This window comes from Calidris pugnax, unplaced genomic scaffold (assembly GCF_001431845.1).
Source record: "Calidris pugnax isolate Ruff unplaced genomic scaffold, ASM143184v1 scaffold188, whole genome shotgun sequence".
Lineage (NCBI taxonomy): Eukaryota > Metazoa > Chordata > Aves > Charadriiformes > Scolopacidae > Calidris > Calidris pugnax.
The window spans coordinates 7064944-7092439 of NW_015091257.1; the positions used below are offsets into that span (position 1 = coordinate 7064944).

Consider the following 27496-nt stretch of genomic DNA (forward strand, 5'->3'; position numbering starts at 1 on the left):
GAAATCCTCTATGTATATGTGGCACTTCATCTATAAAAATAAAGACAGACTGATGGTATAATCATCTTTCTGAGTGTGTGGTACAGCCAGCATGCAGCATTCTCTGTCCATAAACCAAGTTTTCATCCTGAAATTTGACCATCCCAGTACTGATGACTTGTTGCCAAATACATCTAAATACTCCACAGATCATTCACTATTGTTGCAGTACTGTGGGATTTCTGCATGCAAAAGTGCCTGTGTGTCTAAAATAGAGTGCAACAAAAGCTTTCTTTTTGCCTTGTAAATTGACCTGAAGCATTTGTTTGTTACTCAATTCATGCTCAAGGTTTTTGTTAAGGCTGCAAAATCTCTCTCCCTTGAATGTCATTTGGATTCATTAAAAGCTGCAAGAGCTGTTGAAGCCTCTGAGCATTTCACACTAGGCATCTCTGAATTTTTCTTCTATAGCTGCATACCATTCACTGCAGTGCAGCAGAGCTGCAGTTTCCAGAGCCCAATCCTGCCATTAAACATTCATTGGAAAGATTTACAGCCCCCTTGTGACACAAGTATCTTTGTTTTAATTCAGTACCGAAGACTCAAGGTTAACAAAAAAGCTCTTGCTGCTCAAGTAAAACACTGCAATACTCTTTAAAGGAATGCTATAGGAAGAGAAATTATTAATAGCACTTGCAGATTAAGCTGCTTTGAGGGTTCTCTCCTTGATGTTTACAACTCTATTTCAGTAAAACTTTGATGTCTTTATTTTGTTTTATAAGCAGAATTAATTTAAATTTTTAACCTTCTCAAAGCAAAATTTATACCTGAGTCTCTTCTTCATTCCAGTCAAGTACTTATTATTCCCATTATAGCCCTCAGAGGGAAAAACCTTTCCAGTGTCTTCCTTTCTGTTTCATTTCCTCCCTGAGTCCCCATCCCTGTGAAGGTCGCTAAAAACAAGAACTTCCTTTCTTTTGTAGCAGAGAAGTGCTATCTGCCTGAGAGTTCGTTATTCAAGTAGCAGACATGTTGCCTCTGATTTTTTTGGTATCTTAGTGAGCCGCCTTTTCTCTGAGACATGTTTTGTCTTAATAATTGCCCTATTTTTTGAATCAAAAATAAAGTGCGTTATTATTCTCACTGAGCTAAGAAAGAAAAGAGTTTGAGGGAACACACTAATTAAAAATCTATTAAATATGAATAAGCCCCAGTTACCTTCTCTCTTACGCAAATAGTGCTATAATACTGCTGCAAGATCAGTGTTTGAAGCCACTGCTATAGGATACAGACTATTTTAGGAGTATGTTATCAACAAAAATGAATGCTGGAGGTCAAACTCACCCAGTTTTGGCGAAGTTAGTCCAGTACGTCATTACTACTGCACTGAGCATGACATCATTCTTGGAAAAGTTGCAGTTGAACAGTTCTGTGGGGCCAATCATAGGAATCCCAAACACATAAGGAACTTCATCACCATGTGCTGAATCAGCCCAGCTGGGTTTCATTTCACTTTGGCAATGGTGATAAAACGCATAAAAATATGTTGGAGAACCATACTGGGCATGCAGGTCAGCGGTAGCAACAGCCGGAGCAACCCACTGGTGGTCTGTAAAAAGAGCAACCAGGGTCTTCCGTCTTGTTTCAGGGTTTTCTTTGTCTGCCCAGTCGGTGTACATGAATTTAATGGTCTCTCGCAGTGTATCTTTCCCTTCTGGATAACCATATAGATTGTCCACAAAATTGGAGACAGAAAAGTCAAAATCATTGGGAGATACACCATCTTCATTATCTACAATGCCGTCGACAAATTTTAAACCTTCCCCTTGATTTACGCCTAGCATTATGTCATAGTTAAGGAATTCCCCTTGCTCCATGAGAATCTGAGGGTCATCTGGAATCACGTCTCCATCTATGACAGGCCCAAAAGCAATGTGGTACGTGGCTGGAGTTATGGTCTGTTGAATGAGTTCTTTGTAATTCTTATTCCGAAGACATTCAACCAAATCAGTGGTATCCAGCATGTCACAGCCCACTTTATCTGCCAATATCCGAGTGTACTTGGCAGGCTGGTAGTTCACCGCCCAGCTGGACAGGGCTGTTCCACTCTGTATGATTGCCTTTTGGAACAAACCTGCAGGTGCAAATTGTTTAAATGCAGATCCAGTTATATATTAAACAAAATAATTAAAAGCAGCTTTCACTAAGCAAAGAAAGCTTTGATTGCACAATAACTAAAGAATGCATATATCTAAATTTCAATTCAATTTCCATGTGTTCTACTCACTGCTCCCTTTTTACAGTATCTCTAATAGGCTACTAATTAAAATCTCTCTTGTTCTTGATGCTAAAGCATGAAGGTTTCATGTTACTGCTTCAAGAACAAAACTCATGCTTGTACTGCAGTTTTCTTGCATCTTTAATGGAAGTCCCTGGCTTTAGCACAGTAGTAGTCCTGTAAAAATTTCTTTAAAGGAGTGGCAGCTACAAGCAATCATATCCTCTTCACCATGTAAATGACTCCCATAAATGTGCTCTTCAGTTGTTTAAAGGTCAAATGAAAATTGCACACTCTCATTTCCTTCACAGAAGCCATGCATCATAATTTGAAAAAATCTGCTCTGCTAAAATCAATTTAATAAGCTTGAGTATTCTACTCTGCCATAATTTTTTGTTTATCATTCTATTTTTTTTGTGTGTGTGTGTTAGTACTGTCTTTATGTTGACTTAAAATATATTTACATTGGAAGACAGTATGATGAGATTCAATAGTTTTTTTCTGGTTGTTTTATATGTATTAATACAAAGAAAGATGGAAGACATGGACTGAAGAGCTTCTTTGGGTCACCAGAGTACTGAAAAGCAACTGGAGCTTACTGGTAAATCTGCCCCACTTTTTTTTCCCGGTAAGATCACTAAAATGGCCTATTTTAAAATAAAATACCTGGGCCCCTTCTGCATATAGTTTCTCCTGGCAAGCTCTTGAAATGTCAAATACAGCAACAGCTACAAAAACATTTAAATACCTTGAACCATTTATGGGTAAAAGTGGTTGTGGTCAATACACCTTTGTGATGATTACTTACTGCACATGCTACAAAATTTCAATTATATGATTAGTTAAGTTTTTCATGGTTCCATCTGCTTGATTTTGTCATGCCTTAACAGTTATTCACGGCACCCTATTTGTATCAATAGACTAAATTGTCAGGCATAATTTTATGCATTTCCAAATAAGGTGTGTTTACCAGCAGCCTTGCTACAATTGCTTGCTAGGGCTTAGCCTCCTGCCACGTATTTCTATCTGTTTTAATGCGATAGAAGTAGCATGAACAGATCTTTTCATCTTGTCTTCTATAAATTCTTTGTAGATATGGTCTTATCACCAGGATTTTTTATGGTTCAGTAATGGTGTTGTATATTCTTATGTGGGTTTTTTTTTGGAGGCATAGGGGGGTAGAAATCGCACATCTCAAACATGAAAATCGTAAGAACTCTGTGTGGGATCACACAGGACTTGTCAGGAGTTAAATAGATTTCTTAATAAGGTTAAGTTATGTTATTATTTCATAAGGAAAGCATCTAAATACATGTTGTAAGTGCAGCCAAGACTGTGTGTAAAATGAGAAAGGTCACTGCCCTTTTCCATTTTAATTAGGGCATATTCTTTGATAGAAGAGCCAGTGGAGACTCTCGATAAAGCTAGAAAAAATATAATGCCGATGGTGTTTGTTGCATGAAACTTCTGCTTTAATAGCATTTAATTTTTCATATAAAAATATTTAAGTTGATTAACATAAATACAGAATACTAAGTTGTAGTCACTTTTTAAAAATTACGAACCATGTAATTCTAACTCAGCCTACCTGATAATAGTCATTTTTGTTACACTATATTGTTTAAAAAAAAAAAGTGCTTTGCTCAGAAGATTGTTACCTTCTGAATAGTGAGAGAGTGTCAGGAGACTGACACAGGAAGCTCCTGCCCCAGATCCAAAAATAGTAACTCTTTTTGGGTCTCCTCCAAAAGATCCAATATTTTCTTCAATCCAACGTAAAGCTTGGATTTGGTCAAGCAATCCATAATTGCCTTTTGCAGCTTGGTCCCCAGTACTTAAAAAACCTATAAGGCAAAAAAGATAATTTTAGTTCACCAGATACAGAGTTAGCTACAGGGTATCCACATATTCACAACACATCTACCCATCTTTTCATCTTCTAGGCTTTTTTTTCCCTTCTTTTTTTAAAGGTCACAGTCCTAGTCAAATGTCTCCAGCGCAGGCAGTGGGACTCATTCTGTATGCTGTTTGGTTTTGCTTTATTTTTCCCTACTGCAGAGGTCACATTTGTGAAAAATCATTATTTCCTTTTTGAAATAATTCTATATCAATGCAACAATACAGACTGAAGATGTTAAACATTTGATAACTGTATGTAATGTACAGAAACTCACAAAATCATTTTTGTGCTAAGAAGTATGATACACAGACTTCCACTGAGAACAAGGCTGTCTAACACATTAAGGGCTCCTTACCACAGACCAAAATTTTCCTGATCTACATAGTTCTTTAAATTCTTATACTTGTGATATAAATACACATACTCAGAAAAAGAAGGATGAACAAAGTAGTAAAAGGAACAGGAAAAATGCCTAGGAAAAAAACACACTCCGATTTCACAGAGGGTATTTATTAGTAAGATAGCAGGCAAATCCTTCTCAATTCAGCTTTTTGTTGGGAGATTTTATCTGAACAAATCAGGTTTTGTTTCTTTCCTTGGAAATTGCAGGGAAAGCTGAGCTGTAATTTTTTGTTCCTGTACTGTGGTTATCAGATTTTAAAGACAAAGCATGACATGTTTGCTACTGTCTTGCAACTAAGAACAAAATGACCAAAAGGCTAGTACTGAAATTAATTTTGGTTTTCTGAAACCAGCTAAGGTGAAACATTGCAGTTATCCGTACTGCCTATCATTCACAGTTAAGAGCTTGTGCTGCATCCAGATTACCACAGTGAGCCATGTACTCTCACTCCTCTTTTCAGCTCCCACAGATTTTTTTCTGTCAGACAACTGGAGTCAGAAGTCTATTAGAATACCTTACAGCATATGGAAGTTTTCAGATGGACATCACTGATCTAGCCATCGATGATGGCTGCTTATCAAGACAAAACAAAGAAATCACTTGGCTGGCTAATTATCAGTTTAGAAAAAATTGCCAGAAGAGGGACTCAGGAGATCTGTATTCCTGGAGCAGTTTGAGATGAGACAGTTTGTAATCTTGAGCCACCTTATCCTGCTGTAACAAGACTTCCATGCTCCTAAGAAGGACTGCAAGGGAAGCCTGAGGTCCCTAGGGAATAAAATGACCTCATAGTACATTTCACCTTCTTTGGCAAAGGGGAACAGATCTCTTTGAAGTAGCTGTAGTTACTTTTTTTAGTGATGGGAAGAAAGAAAATTCACAATGTGTAAGGGATTCACAATAAGGAGGAGGCGGAAGAGAAGGAAAGCAAGAGAAAAGAAGAAATAAGACGTCAGAAATTCACACATGTATTTCTATGATGTTCTCTATGGTAAAATTCCTACAATGAGATGCAAAATCCAGCCTCAAGGTTTAAAAGCAAGACCACATAAGAACTAAACTCTAAATACAGAATGTTATATGACCTACATTATGGTGGCATAAATTCCCACATGAAAGGTTAGGCATGATTGAATGGAATGTATTACCTTGCACCCAAAATAATCTTTTTCATATTTAATTAGTAATTATTAATAGGTATTCAATGTCAGCAAGTGTCTGATGAGTCCCTGTATTTTTCACAAAGCAGTTGCTTCAATTGCAGTAGTATGAATCACATCCTTATTGCTAAATGGCATTTGATATGGCTTACTCATAAAAAAGAAAGCACAGTAGTTACAACAGCAGTGACATCTCCTTTTTTCTCTCCTATACCGATGGGAAAAACAAACAAACTATTAATCCATAATTGCCTAAATATTTTTAACAGATGTGTTTTTCTCTTCTTCACATGCCTTTATTAACTTTTTAGGACTGTCAAAGAAAGAATAACCCACTTGCTGGCTTTGTTGCTGCAGCTCACCGCAATGTTCTATAATATTCTATAATTAAGCCTTTATTCAATCAGAACTATGACCTCCCTGGGAGAAACTGACTGTTGTAACCTTTAAAGCAGCATGGTAATTATTATTCAGAGCCTAAATACATCTTAGCTCTTCTAGCAGCATCAAGTTAAAGCTGGTTGATCTTTGTGATTTTGAATTCTTTCCAAATGTACTAAAAGGTGACTGAGTAAAACTGCAGTCAGTGAATACCTCATGTTAGACAAATGAAGATTTTTTGTTTCCACAGTTCTCTGCTGATTCTCATTAACTGCAAGAACAAATTTTCTTAAGTTAAAAACTAAACATCATGGCAAAGTGTCAGCCCCACATGACACAAACTGAATTCATAAATCTGTCTTTTCTTGCTGAGGATATAATTTCTTTCAGGCTCAGAATATCAGATCAAAATGTTTGTTCAAATCCATTTCAAGAAATACAGGCAAGGAGTAACTATTTGTCCAAAATACACAACACTAAGAGATGCATTATTTTTTTACTTTGATCACTGTAAAGATTTCAAAGCAGTATCTTTATGTGTCACCCTAAAATCCCGAACAAACAGGAGTGCAGCTTTTTTTTTTTTTTTTTTTCCCTGTGATGTAAATTTATACTCTGTGCCTTTTATGTATATGTTTTTAATTGCAGTTAGGAATATTTTCCATTTTACGGTTTGACTTGATTTGAAGGGCATTCTGTGATCTGAAAATCTTTAGGTTGGGAGTTTGATAGAACAAGAAATTTTTTCTTACTAGCCTAATGCAACAGAGGTAGGAATGGCAATAGTTAAATATGCAGAACAAAGAGGTTTTACAGAATTTTTACAGAATCACAGAATTGTGGTGGTTGGAAGGGACCTCAGAGATCATCGAGTCCAACCACAAAAAAAAACCAAAAAAAAAAAAAACCCAAAAAAACAAAAAAACCAACCAAAAATCCATCACCCACCCACTCAGCAGCCCACGGCAAACCAATAATCTTGGGCACTAGAGCATGCCCTGAAGAACCATGTCTACACGTTTCTTAAATACCTCCAGGGATGGTGACTCCACCACGTCCCTGGGCAGCCCATTCCAATGCCTGACAACCCTTTCAGTAAAGAAATGTTTCCTAATATCTAACCTGAATTTCCCCTGGCATAATTTGAAGCCATTGCCCCTTGTCCTATCATCTGTAACTTGGGAGAAGAGACCGACCCCCGTCTCTCTACAGCTTCCTTTCAGGTACTTGTACAGAGCGATAAGGTCTCCCCTCAGTCTCCTCTTCCCCAGACTGAACAACCCCAGTTCCCTCAGCCTCTCCTCGTAAGACTTGTGCTCCAGACCCCTCACCAGCTTCGTTGCCCTTCTCTGGACCTGCTCCAGCACCTCAATGTTTGAGGGGTTTATTTTGATTTTTGGTGTTGTGTTTTGTTTGTTTGGTTTGGGGTTTTTTCCCACATGCTGACACAGAAAGGAATAAACAGTAAAATTCAGTTATTGGCTTCTCTTAAATAATTATTTGGAAGGGTGACCACATGGCTCTCCCACTGCAAAATGCCATGGACAGCAACAGCTGAAAAATAGGAATTTGAGTGCATCTCATCTGAGTTGAATGAAATATCCCAAAAATGTCTTAGGGGACATTTGCTCCAAACTTATGCCAGAGGGAAAGATGACCACCAGCCAGACTGAACAGTAACAATGGTATTAGAGTTTCTTGAAGCAAAGGGCAACTTGAAAAGAAGGGAAGAAGCAGTATGGTAATTTGTAAAAGTAGAGAGAGGGATGTGGGAAGAGGGCAGCAGCTGGATATTGTTAGATGTGGCCACTGACGTTGCAAACTCCCTCCAGCCTAGACAGAGCACCTTCCTGTGGGGCACCTGCACCCAGCCAAGGTCTGTCCATGTGGTCTGGCACACAGGGACCCCCTTGGTGTGTGTGAGGTCTTGTGGCGTCATTTTTTCCCTGTGTGGGTCAATGGATGGTCAGGAGTGGCAGGAACTCACCTGATGCTGGAGCAGCCATATGTCCCACATGAAGAATGGGGGAACTTGACTCCCCTCCCATGGGGCTGCTGGCGACCCATGCAGCCTGGGAATAGCTTGGTGCACATCTAGTTTTGTGCATTTGCGAGTGTGATTAGAACTTTTTGGGATTAGTTATAGAAGGGCATTTATAATTTTGCAATTCTTTATTAAACTTTCTTAAGTGTCTATTATTGTAGTTTATCTTTTGTATTGCTGATATATGATCCTGAAGGTATAGCTCACTGCCTGCTGTTTAGTTATATAGCATTAATAAATTAATAAACTGCTTTGATACTGATGTGATTTAAACCACATGGACTGAGATTTTTCCTATGACAGTTTATTCTTTAAAAATAAATAAAAATGCATAGTTTTATAAGAGGAAACATAAAGTATTCTTGATTTGTGTTGCTGTATTATTTGTAATTAGTCTTGCGTCTTATTTTTTCTACATTCTTTCATGTAGAGAAAAGCAATGAGGTTTCTGAAATAATATTTTTATTTATTTTTCTCTGATTCTATTAAGGGAAACATTCTAGATGAATGGTTTAGTTTTAACCTAATAGATTAGCTGCAATCACGAAGGAAAAAAAGACTACAAATGGAAATTACTGGGAAACTTTATTCATAACATGACATCTTTGTGTCACTTAGAGCTCCAGATCAAAGGAGATATGGAAGAATGTTTGGATCACTGTTAACATTAGCGACCTAAGTACCCTATGTCTAATCTAATAATTTTTGGTACTAAGCTGACAACTACTGTGGAGGAACAAAAAAAACCCTCCAAATGTAGCTTCAGCTTTTTAGCCATCTACCTTTGGAATAGCTGAGTTCCCATTAAAGTAATTTTCTTTCTCTGTAGAAAACAGACAATTGTGTATGACCAGCTTAGACCAGACATGTACCTTTTTGGCAAAATCAGTCCCTACCTGGAGCATAAAGTCACATCTAGTACTTGTGGCTCCTGTTGCTCAGGACAGAGGGACTGGCAAAATGGCAGACTCTGCTCTGTTTGCTGTTTAGATGAAAATATTTAATGATTCCCCTGACTTTACTCCAGTTTTCCTGCAACAACTTTCCTTTGTCATTTCCCACATGGTAATACCCATTGTTACATCACTGCAGGAGAAACTTAGTCTTTATCTTCATATTTTAGCATCTGGGCCTAATCCATATCAAAACAATTTTATGGCTCGCTGAAAGCCTAAATTTCAGCTGTGTTTGTCCATTGCTTTGTGTCTTCTCTTTATTCTCTTTCTTCCTTTCTTATTTTCCTTTCCTTCCTTTCCTTCTTTCTTTCTTCCTTTCTTCCTTCCTTCCTCCCTTCCTCCCTTTCTCTCTCTTTCTCTTTTTCTTTTTCTTTATCTCTTTCTCTCTCTCTTTCTTTCTTTCTCTTTCTCTTTCTCTTTCTCTTTCTCTTTCTCTTTCTCTTTCTCTTTCTCTTTCTCTTTCTCTTTCTCTTTCTCTTTCTCTTTCTCTTTCTCTTTCTCTTTCTTCTCATCTTTATCTTCTGTTTGCTCACTCCCAAACATTGGAAGCAGGAGGCTAGACACTGAACTACACTTTTGCCTTCAGAGGTTTTTTTCCACTGCTTCCTTACATATAACTTCCATATTGGTTAGCAATGACATCTGAATTCCTATATCAACATCAGGTGCAAAGGAAGCTTATATAATAAAGGCATGTGTGATGGAAGTAAGTTGTCTGCTCTACGTGAAGAGTAGAACAGTGGTAACAATCAAAACCACTTGTACTACATTATGTTTTTTCAAAATTCCATTTATTCTGAATTAAAGAATAAGGCCAGGAATGGCTTGAAGGTTTGCTTATCTAAGGCCAGGAATGGCTTGAAGGTTTGCTTATCTAAGTATGACTTAGCAAATGACTGACCACAAAGAGGGGCCTACAACCCCTGCAGAGCTACGATAAGTAACAAGACAGGAAGGCTGGCATGTAGGCAACAACAGTCGTGAGGCCAGCACAATGTTATCTTATCTCTGACAAATGGAGAATTCCAAGAAAGAGATAGCGTATGGTAATGAATTACTGGAAACTAATGAATATGTTAAAACACCTTACATGAATATGTATGTATGTATGCATATATGTTGTCAAACCAACTCTGTCTGGCACGCACATTTGGAGGAGCGATCCCCTGTGCGTCCAGCGCTGCAATAAAGAATACCTGCTTAATAGTCATCCCGGCTATTGAGTCCTGATTTCGTCTTTCACGGCATCAATTCTGGCGACCCAGATAGGACCCTCTCTGCTCGGCTGCAGGACCCGCTGAGAACAGGACTCCCTAGGGTACCCCCGGGACCTTCCCGGAGGGACTCCTCGCCTCATACGGATCACTGCGGGAGCAGACAAGGACCGTCTAGAAAATAAGGTATTCTTTTAAAAATTAAAAAAAAAAAAGACAAAAAAGAAATGGTTTTGGTATTTGGGACCGGTCATTTGGGGTTCCCATAAGTCGTAGGAGACGTCCTACGCAGGGCGCTGTATGCCAGGCTACTAGTGCCTGAGGGCATACTGTGTACGTGAGTTCTGCTGCGCAACTCAGGTTGTGCTGCGTTCTTTTGCAATACGTACATTTGGTTTGGGTTGTGTACGCGGGTATAGGCACATGCTGTGCTTTGTACTTTTGTATTTCGTGCACTTGGTTTGGTTTGTGTATGTGGGTATGAACACATGCTGTGTTTCGTACTTTTGTATTCCATACACTTGGTTTTAGTACGTTGGGTACAGTCGCGAGTAAGTCGCGAGCTAGGTACTTTTGCAATAACGTACATTGTGGTGGTAGTAACTTATCGGTATTGAAACTGGAACTGTTTAAAGGAATTGTTTATTGAAAGCTGATTTGGATTTGATAAAAGGTGTGTGAATGAATTGAGCTAGCTCCTGTATGTATGATTTGAGTGACTGAGACGCGGCGCAGCTGCGAAGCGAGTGCGGAGTTCTGATCCGCGGTTCCGTTATCCCGCGAGGGGTGCGGCCGGAGACGAACGAAGTGAGTGTATTTTGTTTGTCAGATAAATGTGACCGGTCATGTAAATGAATATTGTTCCCTCCATAACGGGTGTAAAGCAAGCAATAAGTGTTGAATGTTAAAATTGTTTTAAGATATTTTATGCTCATTGGTTTGGGTCTAATCCAGATTGTACTGATTTTGAGTGCCCTAATTGTCAGCTGTGGATGCAGTGGGAGGAACATTAGGGAGATAATTTTATCCTCTAACTGTACTGTGTGGGGAGTTAAATTAATAAAGATGGGAGGACAGCAAAGTGGCGGAATTGTGAAAAAGAGTCCTATAGGATGTATTTTAAAACATTGGAAAAATATAGGAGGACCGTCAGGTGGGAATGTGAATAAGAAAACTTTGATAAAATATTGTAATCAATGGTGGCCCTTATATAAATTAGATGATGGAGAAAAGTGGCCCTTTAATGGGACTCTGAACTATAATACTATGTTGCAATTGATGTTGTTCTTACGGAGAGAAGGAAAATGGGATGAGGTTATGTATGCGGATATGTTTTTCACTTTGTGAGGTCGTCCTGAGTGGCAAAGGGACTGTGGATTTGGTGTGCTGCCACAAGACCCTCTAGTTTTGTCCCTCGAGAAAGGACACAACGATAAAAGGAAGGGGCAGCAGAAAATGAAGAGGTGTTGCTCGGCATGTAGTATTGGACAAAGGTGTTTAAAAGTAACAGAATCCAGGAAGAGTAAAGAGGAAACAGAGGATCAGCTTGAGGATTTGGGAATGCCCCCCCCTCCATTGCCAGATCCGCTTTCTCCACCCCAGTCGCCATTCCCTGAGACAGAGGGTGGCGGCAGCGGTGAGGAAGAAGGGGGGGCAGCAACTGCTTTTACTCCAGTTACTGCAAGAACCAGAGATAAGGGATCTGGAGAAATTACTTGAAGAAGCCTGGAGAGTTTTTGGAAATCGGGAAGATGTGGATAGGGGATTTAGAGGACGTGGAAGAGGGATGCCTTTTGGGACTAGAGGAGGACTAAGGAATTTGGCAAGAGGTAGAGGTGTTAATGTTGGAAATGTATTGGGGAGGAATCAATGTGCATATTGCTGGGAAAAAGGACACTGGAAAAATGAATGCCCTGAGCTTAAAGGTACCCCACCTGCCTTGATAGCCAGAGCAGAGACCGATTGACAGAGACCTGGGGCATCTACCCTAGCAGATCCACTGGTCAAAATAAAGCTAGGGGAACAAGAGAAAGAAGTTGAATTTTTAATAGATACAGGTGCCTCTTTCTCTGTTTTAAATCAAGAATTAATGCCTGTAAGCAAGGATTTTGTAAATGTGATAGGAGCCACTGGCCAGCAGAGAAAGGCGTTCTTTTTGGAACCCCTTAGATTTAAATTAGGAAAACAGATCGGATTACAGTACTAGACCTAAAAGATGCATTCTTTTGTCTGCCTTTGGCTAAAGAAAGTCAAAAGTTGTTTGCTTTTGAATGGGAAAGCCCTACCACTGGTAGGAAAACCCAGCTTACTTGGACAGTGTTACCCCAAGGTTTCAAAAACAGTCCAACAATTTTCAAAAATCAATTAGCACGTGAGCTTGAGGCATGGAAGCCTCATTCCAAAAACGGAACCCTTTTACAATACATGGATGACCTATTAATAGCAACTGAAACAAAACCTGAGTGTATCCAATGGACTGCGAGCTTGTTAAACTTTCTTGGACTAAATGGATATCGAGTCTCTCAACAGAAAATTCAAATGATACAACAGCAAGTGACCTACCTGGGATATGAATTATCTGGAGGACAACGGGAGTTGGGAACTGGACGAAAGGAAGCCATCTGTAAAACCCCACTTCCTCAGACGGTAAAAGAACTCAGAACCTTCTTGGGAATGACAGGTTGGTGTCAATTATGGATTTATAACTATGGAATAATAGTGAAACCTTTATATGAACTCTTGAAAAATAATCCCACTGGATTGATATGGTCCAAAGAAGCTCAGAACGCATTTGAAATACTTAAAAAGGAACTCATGAGAGCCCCAGCCTTGGGCTTGCCTGATGTAACCAAACCTTTCTGGCTCTTTTCTCACGAGAAACAAGGAATAGCTCTAGGAGTTTTAGCTCAGCGGCTGGGACCATACAAAAGAGCCGTAGCTTACTTCTCCAAACAATTAGATGAAGTAAGTAAAGGATGGCCAGGATGTTTACGAGCGGTAGCGGCCGTAATACTAAATATTGAGGAAGCCCGGAAATTTACTTTGGGCCAGAAGATGACAGTGTTGGTTTCACATACGGTATCCGCTGTATTAGAACAAAAAGGGAATCACTGGCTTTCCCCATCCAGGTTTTTGAAATACCAGGCCATCCTTGTTGAATCGGATGACATTAAAATTGAAGTGACTAACGTTGTGAACCCAGCCTCTTTCCTTAGTGGAGCAACAACTGAACCACTGACGCATGACTGTTTGGAAACAATAGAGACTGTGTACTCCAGCAGACCAGACCTGAAAGAAGAACCCCTGGAGGACGCACAGGATTCCTGGTTTACGGATGGAAGTAGCTTTGTCCGACAAGGTATCCGTAAAGCTGGATATGCGGTGACCACAACAAATAAGGTAATTGAATCCCAACCACTGCCTACTGGGACGTCAGCTCAAAAGGCTGAGATTATTGCTTTGACTAGAGCTTTGGAATTGGCAAAAGGGAAAAGGATAAATATATGGACAGACTCTAAATATGCTTTTGGGGTTGTTCATGCCCATGGAGCAGTCTGGAAGGAACGAGGATCGCTAACTGCGCAAGGAAAACAAATCAAACATGCAGAAGAAATACTTCGTCTACTGGAGGCAGTACGGTTACCAGCTAGCGTCGCCATCATGCATTGTCGAGGACATCTGAGGGGTAACACTGACCAAGAAAGAGGTAACAGATTGGCTGATTATGAGGCTAAACAGGCAGCAGAAAGAATACAGAAAGAACAAATTCTAGCCTTAATTTTTCCTTAAAAGGAAACGTACCAGGAGACCATTGGCAAATTGATTTTTCCGAACTCCCAAGAAAAGGGGGGTATAAGTACTTATTGGTGCTTACAGACACCTTTTCTGGATGGCCAGAGGCTTTTCCCTGTAGAACAAACCAGGCAAGAGAAGTGACTAAAGTGTTATTGAACGAGATAATACCTCGATTTAGAGTACCTATAGTCATCTTATCAGATGGAGGTACTCACTTCTGTGCACAAATAGTGCAACAAGTTGGCAAACTATTGGGAATTGATTGGCAGTTACACATCCCATATAGGCCGCAGGCCAGTGGGCAAGTAGAAAAAATGAATCACATGATAAAACAGCAGATAGCCAAAATATGTCAAGAAGCAGATTTGTATTGGTATCAAGCATTACCCATAGCTCTGCTTAGACTACGAGTAAAGCCAAGAGCTAAAGAGAACCTAAGCCCTTTTGAAATATTATATGGGAGACCATACCAGACAAAATATAAAGGGGAAGATTTAAATCAGTTGGGTAATTCCTATTTACAAAATTATGTTATTTCTTTGGGAAAACAATTAGAGAAAATCAATAAGACTGTCCTAGGAAACAGAGTTAAGGGATTGGATCATCCTATCCATCCCTTTAGTCCTGGAAGTTGGGTTTATATCAAGAATTTCTCAGGTAATCCACTGGAAGGGAAGTGGAACGGACCATTCCAAGTGCTACTGACCACCTTCACTGCAATCAAAGTGAAAGAACAGCTGTCCTGGATTCACTATTCTCGCATGAAAAGAAAAAAGCTCCAGACAAGCAATGGACTTCTGAAACCTTTAGGACCCTTAAAACTAAGATTACAAAAGACGGCTTCGAGTCTTAAGGAAGATCCCGACTTGAGCAGAGATGGACCTCCGAATGTACTGGATCAGCAAAACTGCGATTCCGGAAATCATTATTATGATCTTCTACATCACAGCTGGATGGACAGAGAACTGCACCACCCATCAAGATCTAGATGATGTCCCTGACCCTGAAGATTGGACCAGGAATGGATATTTGGGCAATGCAGGTCTGAATATCACATATAAGAAGACTAAGGTATACACAGTTTTAAAGATTGATGGTCAGATTAGAAGAGATTGGGGAAATTCACGACAAATACCGTCTTTTGAAATAAGAGAGAACAGCTTGGTTGATATAGCATGTAAATTTGATATGGCACAAGTGTATTTAACCACTGTAATGATGGTTGGCATTTATGTATACAATTTAGAAGAGCCACAACAATGTATATTCTCGGCAGTATGTACACTTCACCAAGAATACTGTCAAGTAGAGGTTCAACCTAAAGTTAGTTCAATGATTAGGTGCATAGGAGTTATACATGATGCAAGGAAAATGATAAGATCATACCGACAAGTAGCCTTGATTTTAGTCCCAAAGGATATAACCACCACACATGGTATGGATAAAGCCCAAACGATTAAATCGATTACTCTCTCTCCCCAACTTATCCCCTTTCCAAAAGTGAAACGTTCAAATACTATTCTCAATTATAATGCACCAATAATATATAAGAAATATGTAATACATGGGGAAAATATAGCATGCAAAAAGGAGATAAAAACTTTCACTCAACCATTTACCTTTAGGAGTATGGTTACTTGTAACGCATCTGAAAAGGCTGAAAACATCACTATAAATATAAAATACAATAGCACTGAAAAGGGGAAATTTATCATATGGGAAGTACCAACAGGTACTCGGAAGGCTACATGTCAGCAACCTCAATGTAGCTTTACTATAGTAAATAAAGGAGAAGCAGTTTATAAGATAGGTGCATTATTTAGTCTAGAAAGCCGTTCAGCAACATTCTTATTCCCCTTTGCGCTCCATGTGCCTCGGAGAAATATAATTACTCCAAGTCCAACCACCATCCCTCTGTTTGAACCAGCTAACTGTGCTGTGAAATACCATAACCTTTCGTTCGCAGGCCCTTATGTAGTGAGACAATCCAATGAGCAAAAATTATTTCTGGACCCCACATATTCTTTAAAGAAGGTACGGGTAAAGGTACAAGCTGATATATCTCAGATAAAATCAGAATGCTTACCTTTTGTTTCACAAAGTCTTAAAGGGTGGAAGGCATGGTTACATTCCAGAGCTCACCACTCAAGGAAACAGAGAGATTTAACAGGATGGTTTGGATCTGGACTCGGAGTTTTAAACTCGATTGATCAGGAAGTAATAATTAATAAACTGAGCACAGTCACCTCTGATTTAGGAAGACTAGAGGTACCATTAAGATCATCTTTAATCACTCTGGCTGGAGCTCAACAATTGACTGTTGATTTCATTTCCCTATTATCTAACCATACTACTGAGGATTTCCAAGCGGTAGCAACTTTTGTACAAGGACTACAAGGAAATGTCTCTATTGCCATTCAGTGTATACAAACACAACTTTGGATACAATCTGTGGTTTCTGATATAATCAGAGAAGGGATGTCAGGAAACCTACCACAGGAAATTAGAGAAATTATCGCTAAGAACGATACTACCACCCCATTCGAATTAAAACATCAGGCTTGGTGGCAATTAGTTAATTTCACTTATGATGACACAAAAGAACAAATTGAAGCCTATGTGCTGACAATTCAAAAAGCAAAAGTGTGGGACATTTTCCCTATTTTAGCACTAGGGGCAATCCATCAAGATGTAGTAGTCAGACCAATAAACCATAATGTTTGGGCAAGATATAAAAATGATATAAGGAAATGGCAGACCATTAGTACTGAAGCTTGCATGCAAAAGGAACAACTAGGATATATTTGTGAGAATGCAGTCATTGAAAATGAAGATTTGTGCTTAGACACAGAAGACAATATGTGCACATTCGAGATGCTTCCCTCAGAACATGCTCAATCACAGGTGTATTATGTAGGGAAAGGATGCGTCTGTATAAGAACTAGTTGTGTTAATGTTAGCATTGATACTTGTGAAGAAGAAACAAATGGAACTAACTTTTGTGTTTGTAATTTTACCAAGATACAAGGTTGTGATTTTAATTATTCTGTTCCTATAACCACTTCTCAGTTGATCTCTGACAATTTCATGCTATACAATGATGTACCTAAACTACAGATTGGAATGGACATTAATGTCCTTAAGAAAATGCTTTCCCACCCAGACATTAAAATGTTGCTAAAGAAGGTGAAGGAAGTTTCGAAACGAACATTATGGCAAGTCCAGCACAATACTCTGGAAATAAAGAAAATCATCACAGCCATCGAGAAAACTGGTGAACACCATTAGTGGGACATTTTTTAAATACCTCACTAAAATCTCCAACTGCTGCTCAGTTTTTCAACTTCTTATTGCATCCTGTACTAGTGTTGATTTTTGTAGTCCTACTGCTAACACTTCTCAACATTTGGTTATGGTGGAAAGTACGGACTGTTGCTCAACAAGTACATGTATTATGGGCTGTAAACAAAATTATGCAAAAGAATTTGCAATAGCTTAAAGAAAAGGGGGGATTGAATTAAAGAATAAGGCCAGGAATGGCTTGAAGGTTTGCTTATCTAAGGCCAGGAATGGCTTGAAGGTTTGCTTATCTAAGTATGACTTAGCAAATGACTGACCACAAAGAGGGGCCTACAACCCCTGCAGAGCTACGATAAGTAACAAGACAGGAAGGCTGGCATGTAGGCAACAACAGTCGTGAGGCCAGCACAATGTTATCTTATCTCTGACAAATGGAGAATTCCAAGAAAGAGATAGCGTATGGTAATGAATTACTGGAAACTAATGAATATGTTAAAACACCTTACATGAATATGTATGTATGTATGCATATATGTTGTCAAACCAACTCTGTCTGGCACGCACATTTGGAGGAGCGATCCCCTGTGCGTCCAGCGCTGCAATAAAGAATACCTGCTTAATAGTCATCCCGGCTATTGAGTCCTGATTTCGTCTTTCACGGCATCAATTCATTTCTCAATTTAAACTCAAGTAAAACTTCATGCATTTTACTTTCTCAATTTAAATATGAGCTACTCTATGCTCATTTAATTCTAATCTCAAAATTTTTCATTTGGTATGCATAGTCACACCTGTACAAACTTCATTCTCTGTAGTCCATGCCAGGTTGTAATAGATTACAAGTTACTAGAAATTTAATGGCAAGGTGGAAAAATTACAAATGTAAAAGATTTCCTTGTTTTGTTTTGTTCTGTTTTGTTTTGTTTTGTTTTTTAGATGGGGTACTTCAGTAACATTTTTCAATAGCAACAAACAAACAAATAAATATTTCCTTTTCTCAGGGAAAAATATTTTGCACTACTTTAGTCCCTCTTAGGACAGTTTATTTGCCTTTTGTTTCTAAATTTATACTACCATAGATAGGATAAAATCTCCCAGTGGAAATAGACAAGGTGGATTTGGTGTATGAAAGCAGGTGTTTTTTTACTGGTTCAAAATATTATAAAAATTTACAAACACAGTTTGGTATTGGTAAATTGCCCTGACTTAAGATTTAAGTAAAACAGAATTCAGAAAGTTGACCAGTCAAATTTTACTTTTATTTTCTCATTTAAGAGGGAAAGATACCAATAATGAAAGAATAAACCTCATATATTTTAGTAGCTACTGCAACCAGTTTTAAAAGTGCATCTTGTAATGAGGTATACTCTTCACTGCAAATGAAGTACTTTTGCTTCTTCTTCTGCCCTTTGTGGGTTTTCTTAAAAAAAAAAATGTCTAGCTTCTGAGACACAGACCTTACATAAAAACTAATGCCAAACTTAATAAGACACATTGAACAGCCAAGATACCACAAAAAGAAATTAATCACCAGGAAATCAGTACAAAATCCACAAGCTAGTGCATTTTGATCTATTTGTCTCTTGTTTTTTAAACCTCTGCTATTTTGTCTTGCATCACATTGCTTTTGTCTTTATGCTTCTTCATGACTGCTGCCCAGACCTGTATATTCTGCTGCAATTTGTCGGGCAAAATTCTCACAAATAAGATTGATTTGTACAGCATCTGATCAGAAATATGACATAAGCAATATAAATAAGATACAAGACACTATGCTTCAAAGTGTAATCATGTCTTTTTTGTTTCCATTTTTGAAATGCCAAAGTAGGACCTTTTTAAAGCAAAGAGCAAATGGCAAGCATAAAGCAGAGTCTTTATATTTTCTAATAGCTTTTGTCTGTACACATCACATTTACCACTGTAAAAGTGTACTTGCTGAACTCAAATGTTAAAGTGTTCAAATGTGAAGTGAAATCCATTGGGGATAACAGAGTACATAGAGACCACAGCTGGTTCAGGAAGTACCTGAGATATAAATAGTTTGAGGACAGAGGAGTATTAGAGGGAATTAACACGTAAGTTTGTTCTACGCTTACCTTTCCCTAACCATAGCCAAAGAGCACCAACAGCGTCTGGAGACAGGATGTTTGGCTAGATGATATTTTGGTTGGAATCAAAATATCTGTATAGTCCTTTTTGGTTTGACTCTATGTGTGACTAAACAGTTTAACAGTACTGTTTAAACTTTATTGCAAAGACAGTGGGATGAAAGATGGAGTGACGGTGTCCTTCACATGCATTTAGCAGGAAGAAAAACATTGCTAATTTTTTCCCACAGCATGAATGGCCAATGCAAAACTGAATAGACATCATCACTGCACAGAGTCACTCTGTGCAGAGTCTGAGACAGTTATACAGTGACTAAGACAAATGGGAGGACTGTGGAGTGGCCACGTATGGGTCTGTGCAGAGATAATGTTACACGGATACTTCTTCATCCTGAAAACAAAACATCAACACTTTTCATTCAGCTGCAAAATAATTTGAAATTTGCAGGTGCTACTGTCAAAGTAAATTTCTTAATACTTGGCAACTTAAGTAGTAGTATAGTTAAATTTTATCTCAAGATATGATAAGTGAAGATAAATATGTAGTGAAAACAACTCAGCTTACAGTTTTCCTATAAGTTAATAGTTTATATTAAAATATAAATGATAATGATGTCTTTAATCCAATTTTCTAACTCAAGCTTAAACAAGAAAACAGTTTCCTATGATTCTATCTAGATGGATTCTTCCCAACTACTTCTGTTGTAAAGACAGAACCTAAATCTTCTTGTATGTAAAGAACACCTCATTACCACATGAGTACAAAAGAATAAGTCAGAGAGAGGGTGAAGTAAGAATATTATTATTTGTTTCCATATTACTTCAGTATGGAAATCTAAAGTGTGTTCTTTACAATTCAGGAGATTATCTAGTCTTATATGCATAAAAGCCTTTTGAAAATGTCCTGGATAACATACGATTATAAGAACATTTAGGGGGAAAAGTAAAAGAAAAGACAATAGGATGCATTGTAACAAGATTTTAAACCTATTTTTATACACATTTCTGAGCAGTTAAAAGCTTCTTAGAGAGCATAAATTTATTGTAGCACCAGGGAAGTCAACAAGTTTCCTTCAGTTAAACCTTTATGATATTTCAACAATGGAATAGCTTTAGTTAATTCAATTTAAATTTTTACTTGACACCTTCAATGCATTTAAATTTACCTTGTTCATTAAAATGCTTTGAAACTATTATGCAATGAGGTTAGGCCAATGAATGTTATCTAAAGCATTAGAGATTGAAGACATTCTCAACATTAATTTTTATTGTCACTATTCATGATGAGTAGCACAGAACTCTATATGAAGTGTCACTGAAGAAGATTTTGCCAATCATTATAAAGGTAGATTTTTTAAAAAATAGTAAATAAAGATGACAGCACAAACATTGCAGAACTCATTCATTGATCTATTGGTTTCTTACTATACATCCAAATATTCATGAGTTAAACCTATCATTACACAAAATATAGTCAATAAAACAGCAGATCAAATAAAAAGATTGTTGTTGAATGCACTATAAACAACCTGATTAAAACCAAACCAAAACAAGCTAAAATCAAGCAATTACTCTAAGAATGTCATTGCCAGGAAAAGAAAAAAAAAAAAAAAAAGTATATAAAAAGTTCTGGGTGTTGGAGAAGAAACTGAAAAATACCTGGTGTGCTCAATCAGCTTATGCTTTGAAAATATTCTCTAATCATAGAACTAGATGGTCAAATCCAAAGGCATTTAAGAGAAATATACTATGAGTACATTGAGTACAGAAAAAAAACTGAATGAGCCACTACTTTTCTGCGGTGTGTTTGCTCTGGCCAGCAGCCAAGCAACCACAAAGCTGCTCGTGCCATCCCTCCCCCGCTAGAAATACACGAGGAGAAAATGCAAAAACAAACACTAGAAAAGTTGTGGGCTGAAATAAAGACAGTGTAATAGGTGAAAGAAAGAGGACAAAAAAAACTGGAGAAAAGGACATCACTCGCCAGTTCCCACAGGCTATATAATGGAAGAGCTATTGCAGAAACATGGCTGTAAACCCTCTCCTGCAGTTAGGGAGAAGGCTAAGAGTTGTGGAAAAGTAAGGAGAAAGTGGTGGAATGGGTAGAGCAGTGTAAGGAGGAACAAAAGAAAAAAGACAGAAAAAGTAAAGGTATCCTCTGTACTGTTTTTGGAGTATGTTTAACCCATGCACGGGAGAAGACACAGAAATCTGAGGCTGTTAAGAAAATGGGTGTAGCTAACTTGGAGGCAGGTGCACTGACTGGTTGTAGTAAAAGCTCTGTGAATGGCAAACTGAAGTTGAGGCTACCAAAACTGCTTCTGAGGAAGAATGAAAGACCTTAAGGGCTCATGAAGGACAATTGTTTTTTGAAAGATGGAAGTTACAGGAAAAAATTAGGTCTTTTGTTGTCAAATGCCCCAAACCCTCTCCCACCCAAGTCAGGAATTTAGTTATGTGCCGATCCTGATACTTGGGATGGGGACATCAGGGGTGACCCAGATGACAAGCCTGACCTCTCCTTAAAAAGGAGGTGCAGTCAAATGATAGAAATAATCAGAGATACGCTAAAACACATATCACCCTGTGATCCGGACCCGAGCTTGCCTGAATACACGAACAGTTTTCACACAAGCCAGGGGAAAGTGCAACTGAATATTTTTGGAATAGGAGGAGGAGTTCACATCTTGCTGATTGAGGAGGAAGCTAGAGGTTATTGGTGTTCTGGCATATTCCTGGATGTGGGTCCTGTGGGGTATCAACACTTAACACTTAGAGTCGCCCACTGGGCAGGGGGGATGGATTCCAGAGATTGAGGAGAGCCACTGTGTTTCAGCCATAAAACTAAAACATAGCACTATATGGGCTGCTCTGAAGAAATTTAACTACATCCCAGCTAGACCCAGTACATTATTTCACAGCTGTGGCACAGATCTCCAATTCTACAGCATCTGGTCACATTTTAGAAGTGCCTATTTCATCAAGAAGAGTTGTGTTACAGGTCTATGAAAGTTGGAAATATTTTTTATCATTGTTATATAATATAGATGAAACCTACATGAAACTAAGACTAAATTAATATACTTTTGATTTTTTCAACTAAATGATCAATATTATGATGAAAAGTTTTTAGCGGGTCATTCATAATAAAGAAAAGCTAATAGGATGCAGAAAAAAAGTTACATATTTTAAAGACAGTAGTTTTACGCCTATAAATGCAAGGAAAGTTAACCTAAATGGCAACCACCTGTAAAAACAGCGAAGTGATTTTTATCTTTAGTTACCAGTGTCAAAAGATTTAAATCTTTTTAATAAAAGAACTACAGGAGATAAGGTGTAACCTTTTCTTGCTAGGAAAAACACCAAGTGACCAAGCAGACAACATTATTACATTAATATTTTGGTGTCAAACCCTCAGTGATTACAAGTCGCTATAAAAATGAGAAATAAGAGCTCACAGTGTTAAGAACCTAATTTGGTTTTTTTTGTTTGTTTAGTGTTTAAAACAAAGTTACCCAACACGTTTTGTAAATTGTACTGTAAACTCATAAGTTTCCATTGAACTGCAAAGAAGCTCACTGAAACATAAATTTCTCTACTGGTCAATAGGCTGTTAGTATAATGGTACTATTACCTCTGCAAAAAGGCAAGTGCCCTCTTAAGCCAAATATCTGGTTTAGTATTCAACCAAATTAAAAGTCACCACAAATAGCTCTCCAGTGAACCTTGCTGGCAGTTTAGAAAGCAGTCATGAGCGCTGACGTATCTCTTCCAGTTTTATTTTCTTATGCCATAGGTACCTCTTCTCCAGTAAAATATTGCTCTTTACTGTCTTATGTACTAGCAAGTACCAAAAGTAATCTCTTTTTCTTGAGTAGATGAAATTACTAGAAAATGAGGTTTTGCATAGAATTAGCATTTTGTACATATTAGATAATGGAAGTCAAACTGAGTGCATTATTGCCCCTGCTTTTTTACTCAACTTGTTTAATCTGAAACATCAATTAGATACATGCCCACTACATCCAATGGAAAGACACTGGAATCGTATGTTTGTGTAAACTAACTAACTAACTAATTAATTAAAATAATACTGTTATCTAATAAGCATAGCAGAGCATCTTTGATTCTCTGAATTCAGTGCAGTCAAGGCAGATGCATGCTGATCAGCAGATACCCTACAGATAACATCCAGCTCATAGAGCTTCTTGCAGGGAGATGAGCCGAGTGTAAGGATTTGCTAAATGGCAAAAAAATGCAAGTAGGATAATGCGCATTCTTTGCATTGGCTTTATGGTGGGTAAAGAGTCATGCAGAATAAAAAAAAAGTGGTAAGGGTCACTCCAGTTTGGGATTAATTATGGCCTCTTGCAGCTGTGTCTGTAACACCCCTAACATTGTCCTAGGCACTTACAGATCAACACCATTCATCCTCCTTGGGACACACAGAACAGATGATCTGGGAAAAATCTTCAGTGATGAAAAAAATCTCAAAAATGTCTCGGTGACATGCAGGTAGCTGGCACATATTGTGACTTGAAGTGAGCTGATCTGATACAAGAGTGGCCGCACCACCAACAGGAAAACAAAGTTCAGTTATGGTCTTGTACCCAAGCTGCAATGCACATCCCTCAAAGGAAGATAAATTTTTGTGCTGCTGTTCACATTTTTCTTGGATGTCTCATTTTTAGCATAAGACAGCATACAGAGTTGGAAAAATGAATGCAGCAAAACATCAGAAAGCAGAGTAACGCACATTTAGCAACTAATATATGACAGAAAACACACCTTAAAAAAAAGAAAATTAAAAGGAAATTTTTTTTTTTTTTTTTAGTTTGAATGGACTATTTGCAGCGGTGAGCACTTTTAAATGCAATAAGTAGGACAATGCAAGGAAGACAATGTAGCATCTAATAAAATAGATGTTCCTAGTAGGTAGCTTGATGTCATTACTTTATTATAAAAGGCTACGTGATTTCAAATGGCAAACTTCTTATGAGGACTGGCCACTTGGAAGAGGGTGATGGTTAACAAGTGATCACCAGTAATGGTCTCAGTTGTCTTCTACTCCATGGACTACTGTCTTGTCCTCTTAAGCACCATTCTCACTTGCAAGAAGCAGACATAATGATTTACCTCAGTTTGCAAGTATAAAATCCACACCCCTAAACTAGCAATCAGGACATAACATTTAGACGCCTTAGACTATAAAACTGAAAATGAACTGTGCTTTTTTCTGTTTTTATCCTTTTTTAATTTGAATGGAAATAACTATGTAACTACGCTGATGAAAAGAACAAACTCCTAATTTTCCAGTTAGAATCTTTTTCTTCATAATATTTTGTTTCAGAGTTCAGGTCTTTAAGGGAGAATAACTGTTTTGCCATCTATAACAATGGCAAATATACACACTTAAAGCACAGGCTCTTTTTGCTGTTAACATGAGAGATAGGTGTTGGACACATACAGAGCATCTAATTATATGTCCACAAATTTCAGTTCAGTTATTTGTGGCTGCTGCTCCTTCCTTTCTCATGCTAGCGGAAGAAAACTGTGCTTACAAGCACAGAACTAGAATACAACAGCTGTACCTAGCCCAGCTATTATTCACTCAGCAGCATTTTAAAGGCAAAAGCTACTGCACCAATGCCAGTTAATCTATGATGACAAAAAGCATTCAAGTTAACCCTTTTTTCAGGAAAGATATTTTGTGTAGGTAATATTTGGCTGGCTTGAAGCCTGGACACTCATCAATGTCCTATGCAGGAGCCATCAACTGGTTATGGATCGATTCTAGACATTGCATTCAAAAACATACTTTGAACACTGATGAAACAGAGTGCTCGTTTTGACAAGCACAGAAAACAAGCACATATGGTACTGAGATAAAAGCTAAATTGACTCTGCAGAAATAAAGCACGTGCACTATTTCTCTGCCTTCTGTTGTGATTTTAATTTCAAAAAAATTTATCCTAGTAAGTGTAACGAACTTCATAAACATTTATTTTGCATCATAAATAATGCTATGTTTAGGCTCACATAAGATTTGAGCTTTTCATGATGTGGACTGTCATGGATTTTTAAATCATCAGAGCATGAGTACGTATTTTTAAGTTAACAGTGAATTGTAAAAAATAAGCAGGAATGTTGCGATATTTTAATCTTATCAAGTGGTTGTTCTGAGAAGCTAATTGCATTTGGACTTCTTTATTGAAAAAACGATGATAATGCCCTTGTCAATAACCTATAAACTAAGTAGCATGCTGTTCTGAAAGCTCATGTAACATGCATTAGGATTTTCTGAAAAATTAGACAAATCAGCTCTGTTGGTAATATTCAACTAGAATTTGTAATATCCTTAATAATCTGAAAAATGCTCAGCTCCTTGACAAAGCACTAAGGAAAGGGACTGAGGAGAAATGAACCTTACCATTCACTAGTCTAATAGTGATTAATCACTGACAAAACCTTTAATAAAATTCCAGGAAGCCAAAAATAAAGTTGAAAAGTGAGACTGTTATTAAAATATTTTTTATGCTACAAACTCTGTATATCTTCTAAAAATGATTAATAATTATACTATACAGATGCCTTTGGGAAAAACATAGCACAAATGGTAAATGATTAGTAATTCTTTACCTTGATCCACAAGGGTTTTATTTTAATAAATTCTCCCTTAAAATTAGATTTCCTATGCAACATCTAAAATGCCTGCTGAAGAACCCCGTTAGTGGATGCGGGCAAAGTATCCCACTTAACTAAAACCATGATGTATTGAAGCAGCAGATTACATAGGACATGAATCTTTTTTTTTTACACTGGAGAATACTGGAATATGCCAACACTAAATTTCCTTTGGTATCAGTTTTCAAGAAAGGCTTGAAGAAAAAGAAAATATTGTCTTGTGTTCTAGTTTTTGTTCCTTCTAAACATGCTCAATAAATGGTTAAACTTACTCTGTGTTTAATCAAAGCTAATTAGTAAACAAGACTGCAAAGGTTATGAGTTCTGTTGCTGAATTTACCAAAATGGCAATGTTCAGGACAATTACATTTGGGTGTACTTAATCTTTTTCACCACAAGTCTGGTTAAGATGTAAGGATGTCTTAAGTGTCCGTATCACAAAGTTAGACTCTATGACCCTGCAGCTCTAGGTGGGCTAACTAGGCTATGATAAAGCTTAAATTTCATTCTTTTTCTGATTTACAGGGCCCTCAAGAGCCATCCCGATGCCAGAAACCACAGATGAAAGCAACATCGCCACTGCATCTCCTATCCCTCACATGTCTCATACACGTTGCCGGTGCTGAGTGGTCTACTAAGTCTACTAAGTGGTCTACTAAGCTTCAGAAACTGCTAAAATAAAACTTTTAGAAAGATAAAACTATTCATGCACTTCTGTCTCCATCTACTATTTAAAACAGAGCTTTAGCAGACTTGAATAAGATAAGGCAATATTTCAGGAATTACATGAACAGATTTCTTGACCTCCTAGTAATCTACTCTATTTTTTGTTGTGACTTCTGCTGAATTTACTTTGTTGTATGTTTTTTTTTTAAAGAAGTTTTTGACAAAAATATCTTTTCTACATCTTTGACACTGAAGTCTACAGAATAAATTAAAACAGATTGTCTCAGATTGGTTTTGCACCTCATTAATCCCCTGTGAGAAGTAAATGGATTTAAATAATCTGCTTCAGCATTCACAGTTCTAAGAAAGTGAACTAAATCAATTCTGCTGCACATTCAAACACACGGAATATTCTGAATTTGTGTTTCTAAGGAAGAGTTTACCATGACAGTAGAACTATTATGTGCCACAATAGTTTTTCTTAAAAAGAAAAAATGCAACTATAAATCCCTTCTTATCACTCCCATAGCCTCAGTAATCCAATCATTTACACACAGAGAAGCTAAATATTTTATAGTTTGGATATTCTAAGTTAGAGTATTCCTAGAGAAACATCAAGCTAAATACC

At 37.7% G+C, this 27496-nt stretch overlaps 2 protein-coding genes across 5 annotated transcripts in view; one reads left to right on the forward strand and one right to left on the reverse strand.

Annotated features, from left to right (window-relative positions):
* Positions 1–27496, reverse strand: part of NLGN4X (neuroligin 4, X-linked) — a 203645-nt gene that overhangs the window by 12398 nt on the left and 163751 nt on the right. For all 3 annotated transcript variants that reach the window (XM_014960241.1, XM_014960239.1, XM_014960240.1), the window contains 2 exons: positions 3916–4101; positions 1324–2113 (listed from right to left, as the gene is read on the reverse strand). In XM_014960241.1, the coding sequence (XP_014815727.1) occupies positions 1324–2113; positions 3916–4101 (976 nt within the window). The remainder of the gene's footprint in view (positions 1–1323; positions 2114–3915; positions 4102–27496) is intronic.
* LOC106898796 lies at positions 15700–18036 on the forward strand. 2 transcript variants are annotated; one of them, XR_001413977.1, is made up of 4 exons: positions 15700–16416; positions 17251–17379; positions 17430–17657; positions 17691–18036. XR_001413977.1 is itself a non-coding variant. In XM_014960243.1 (3 exons), exons 1-3 carry the CDS (start codon positions 15740–15742, stop codon positions 17602–17604), a joined length of 981 nt encoding a protein of 326 aa, XP_014815729.1. In that variant the 5' UTR covers positions 15700–15739; the 3' UTR covers positions 17605–18036. The 2 variants fall into 2 exon arrangements, 1 of the variants encoding a protein (XP_014815729.1); XM_014960243.1 differs by having other exon boundaries at positions 17430–18036.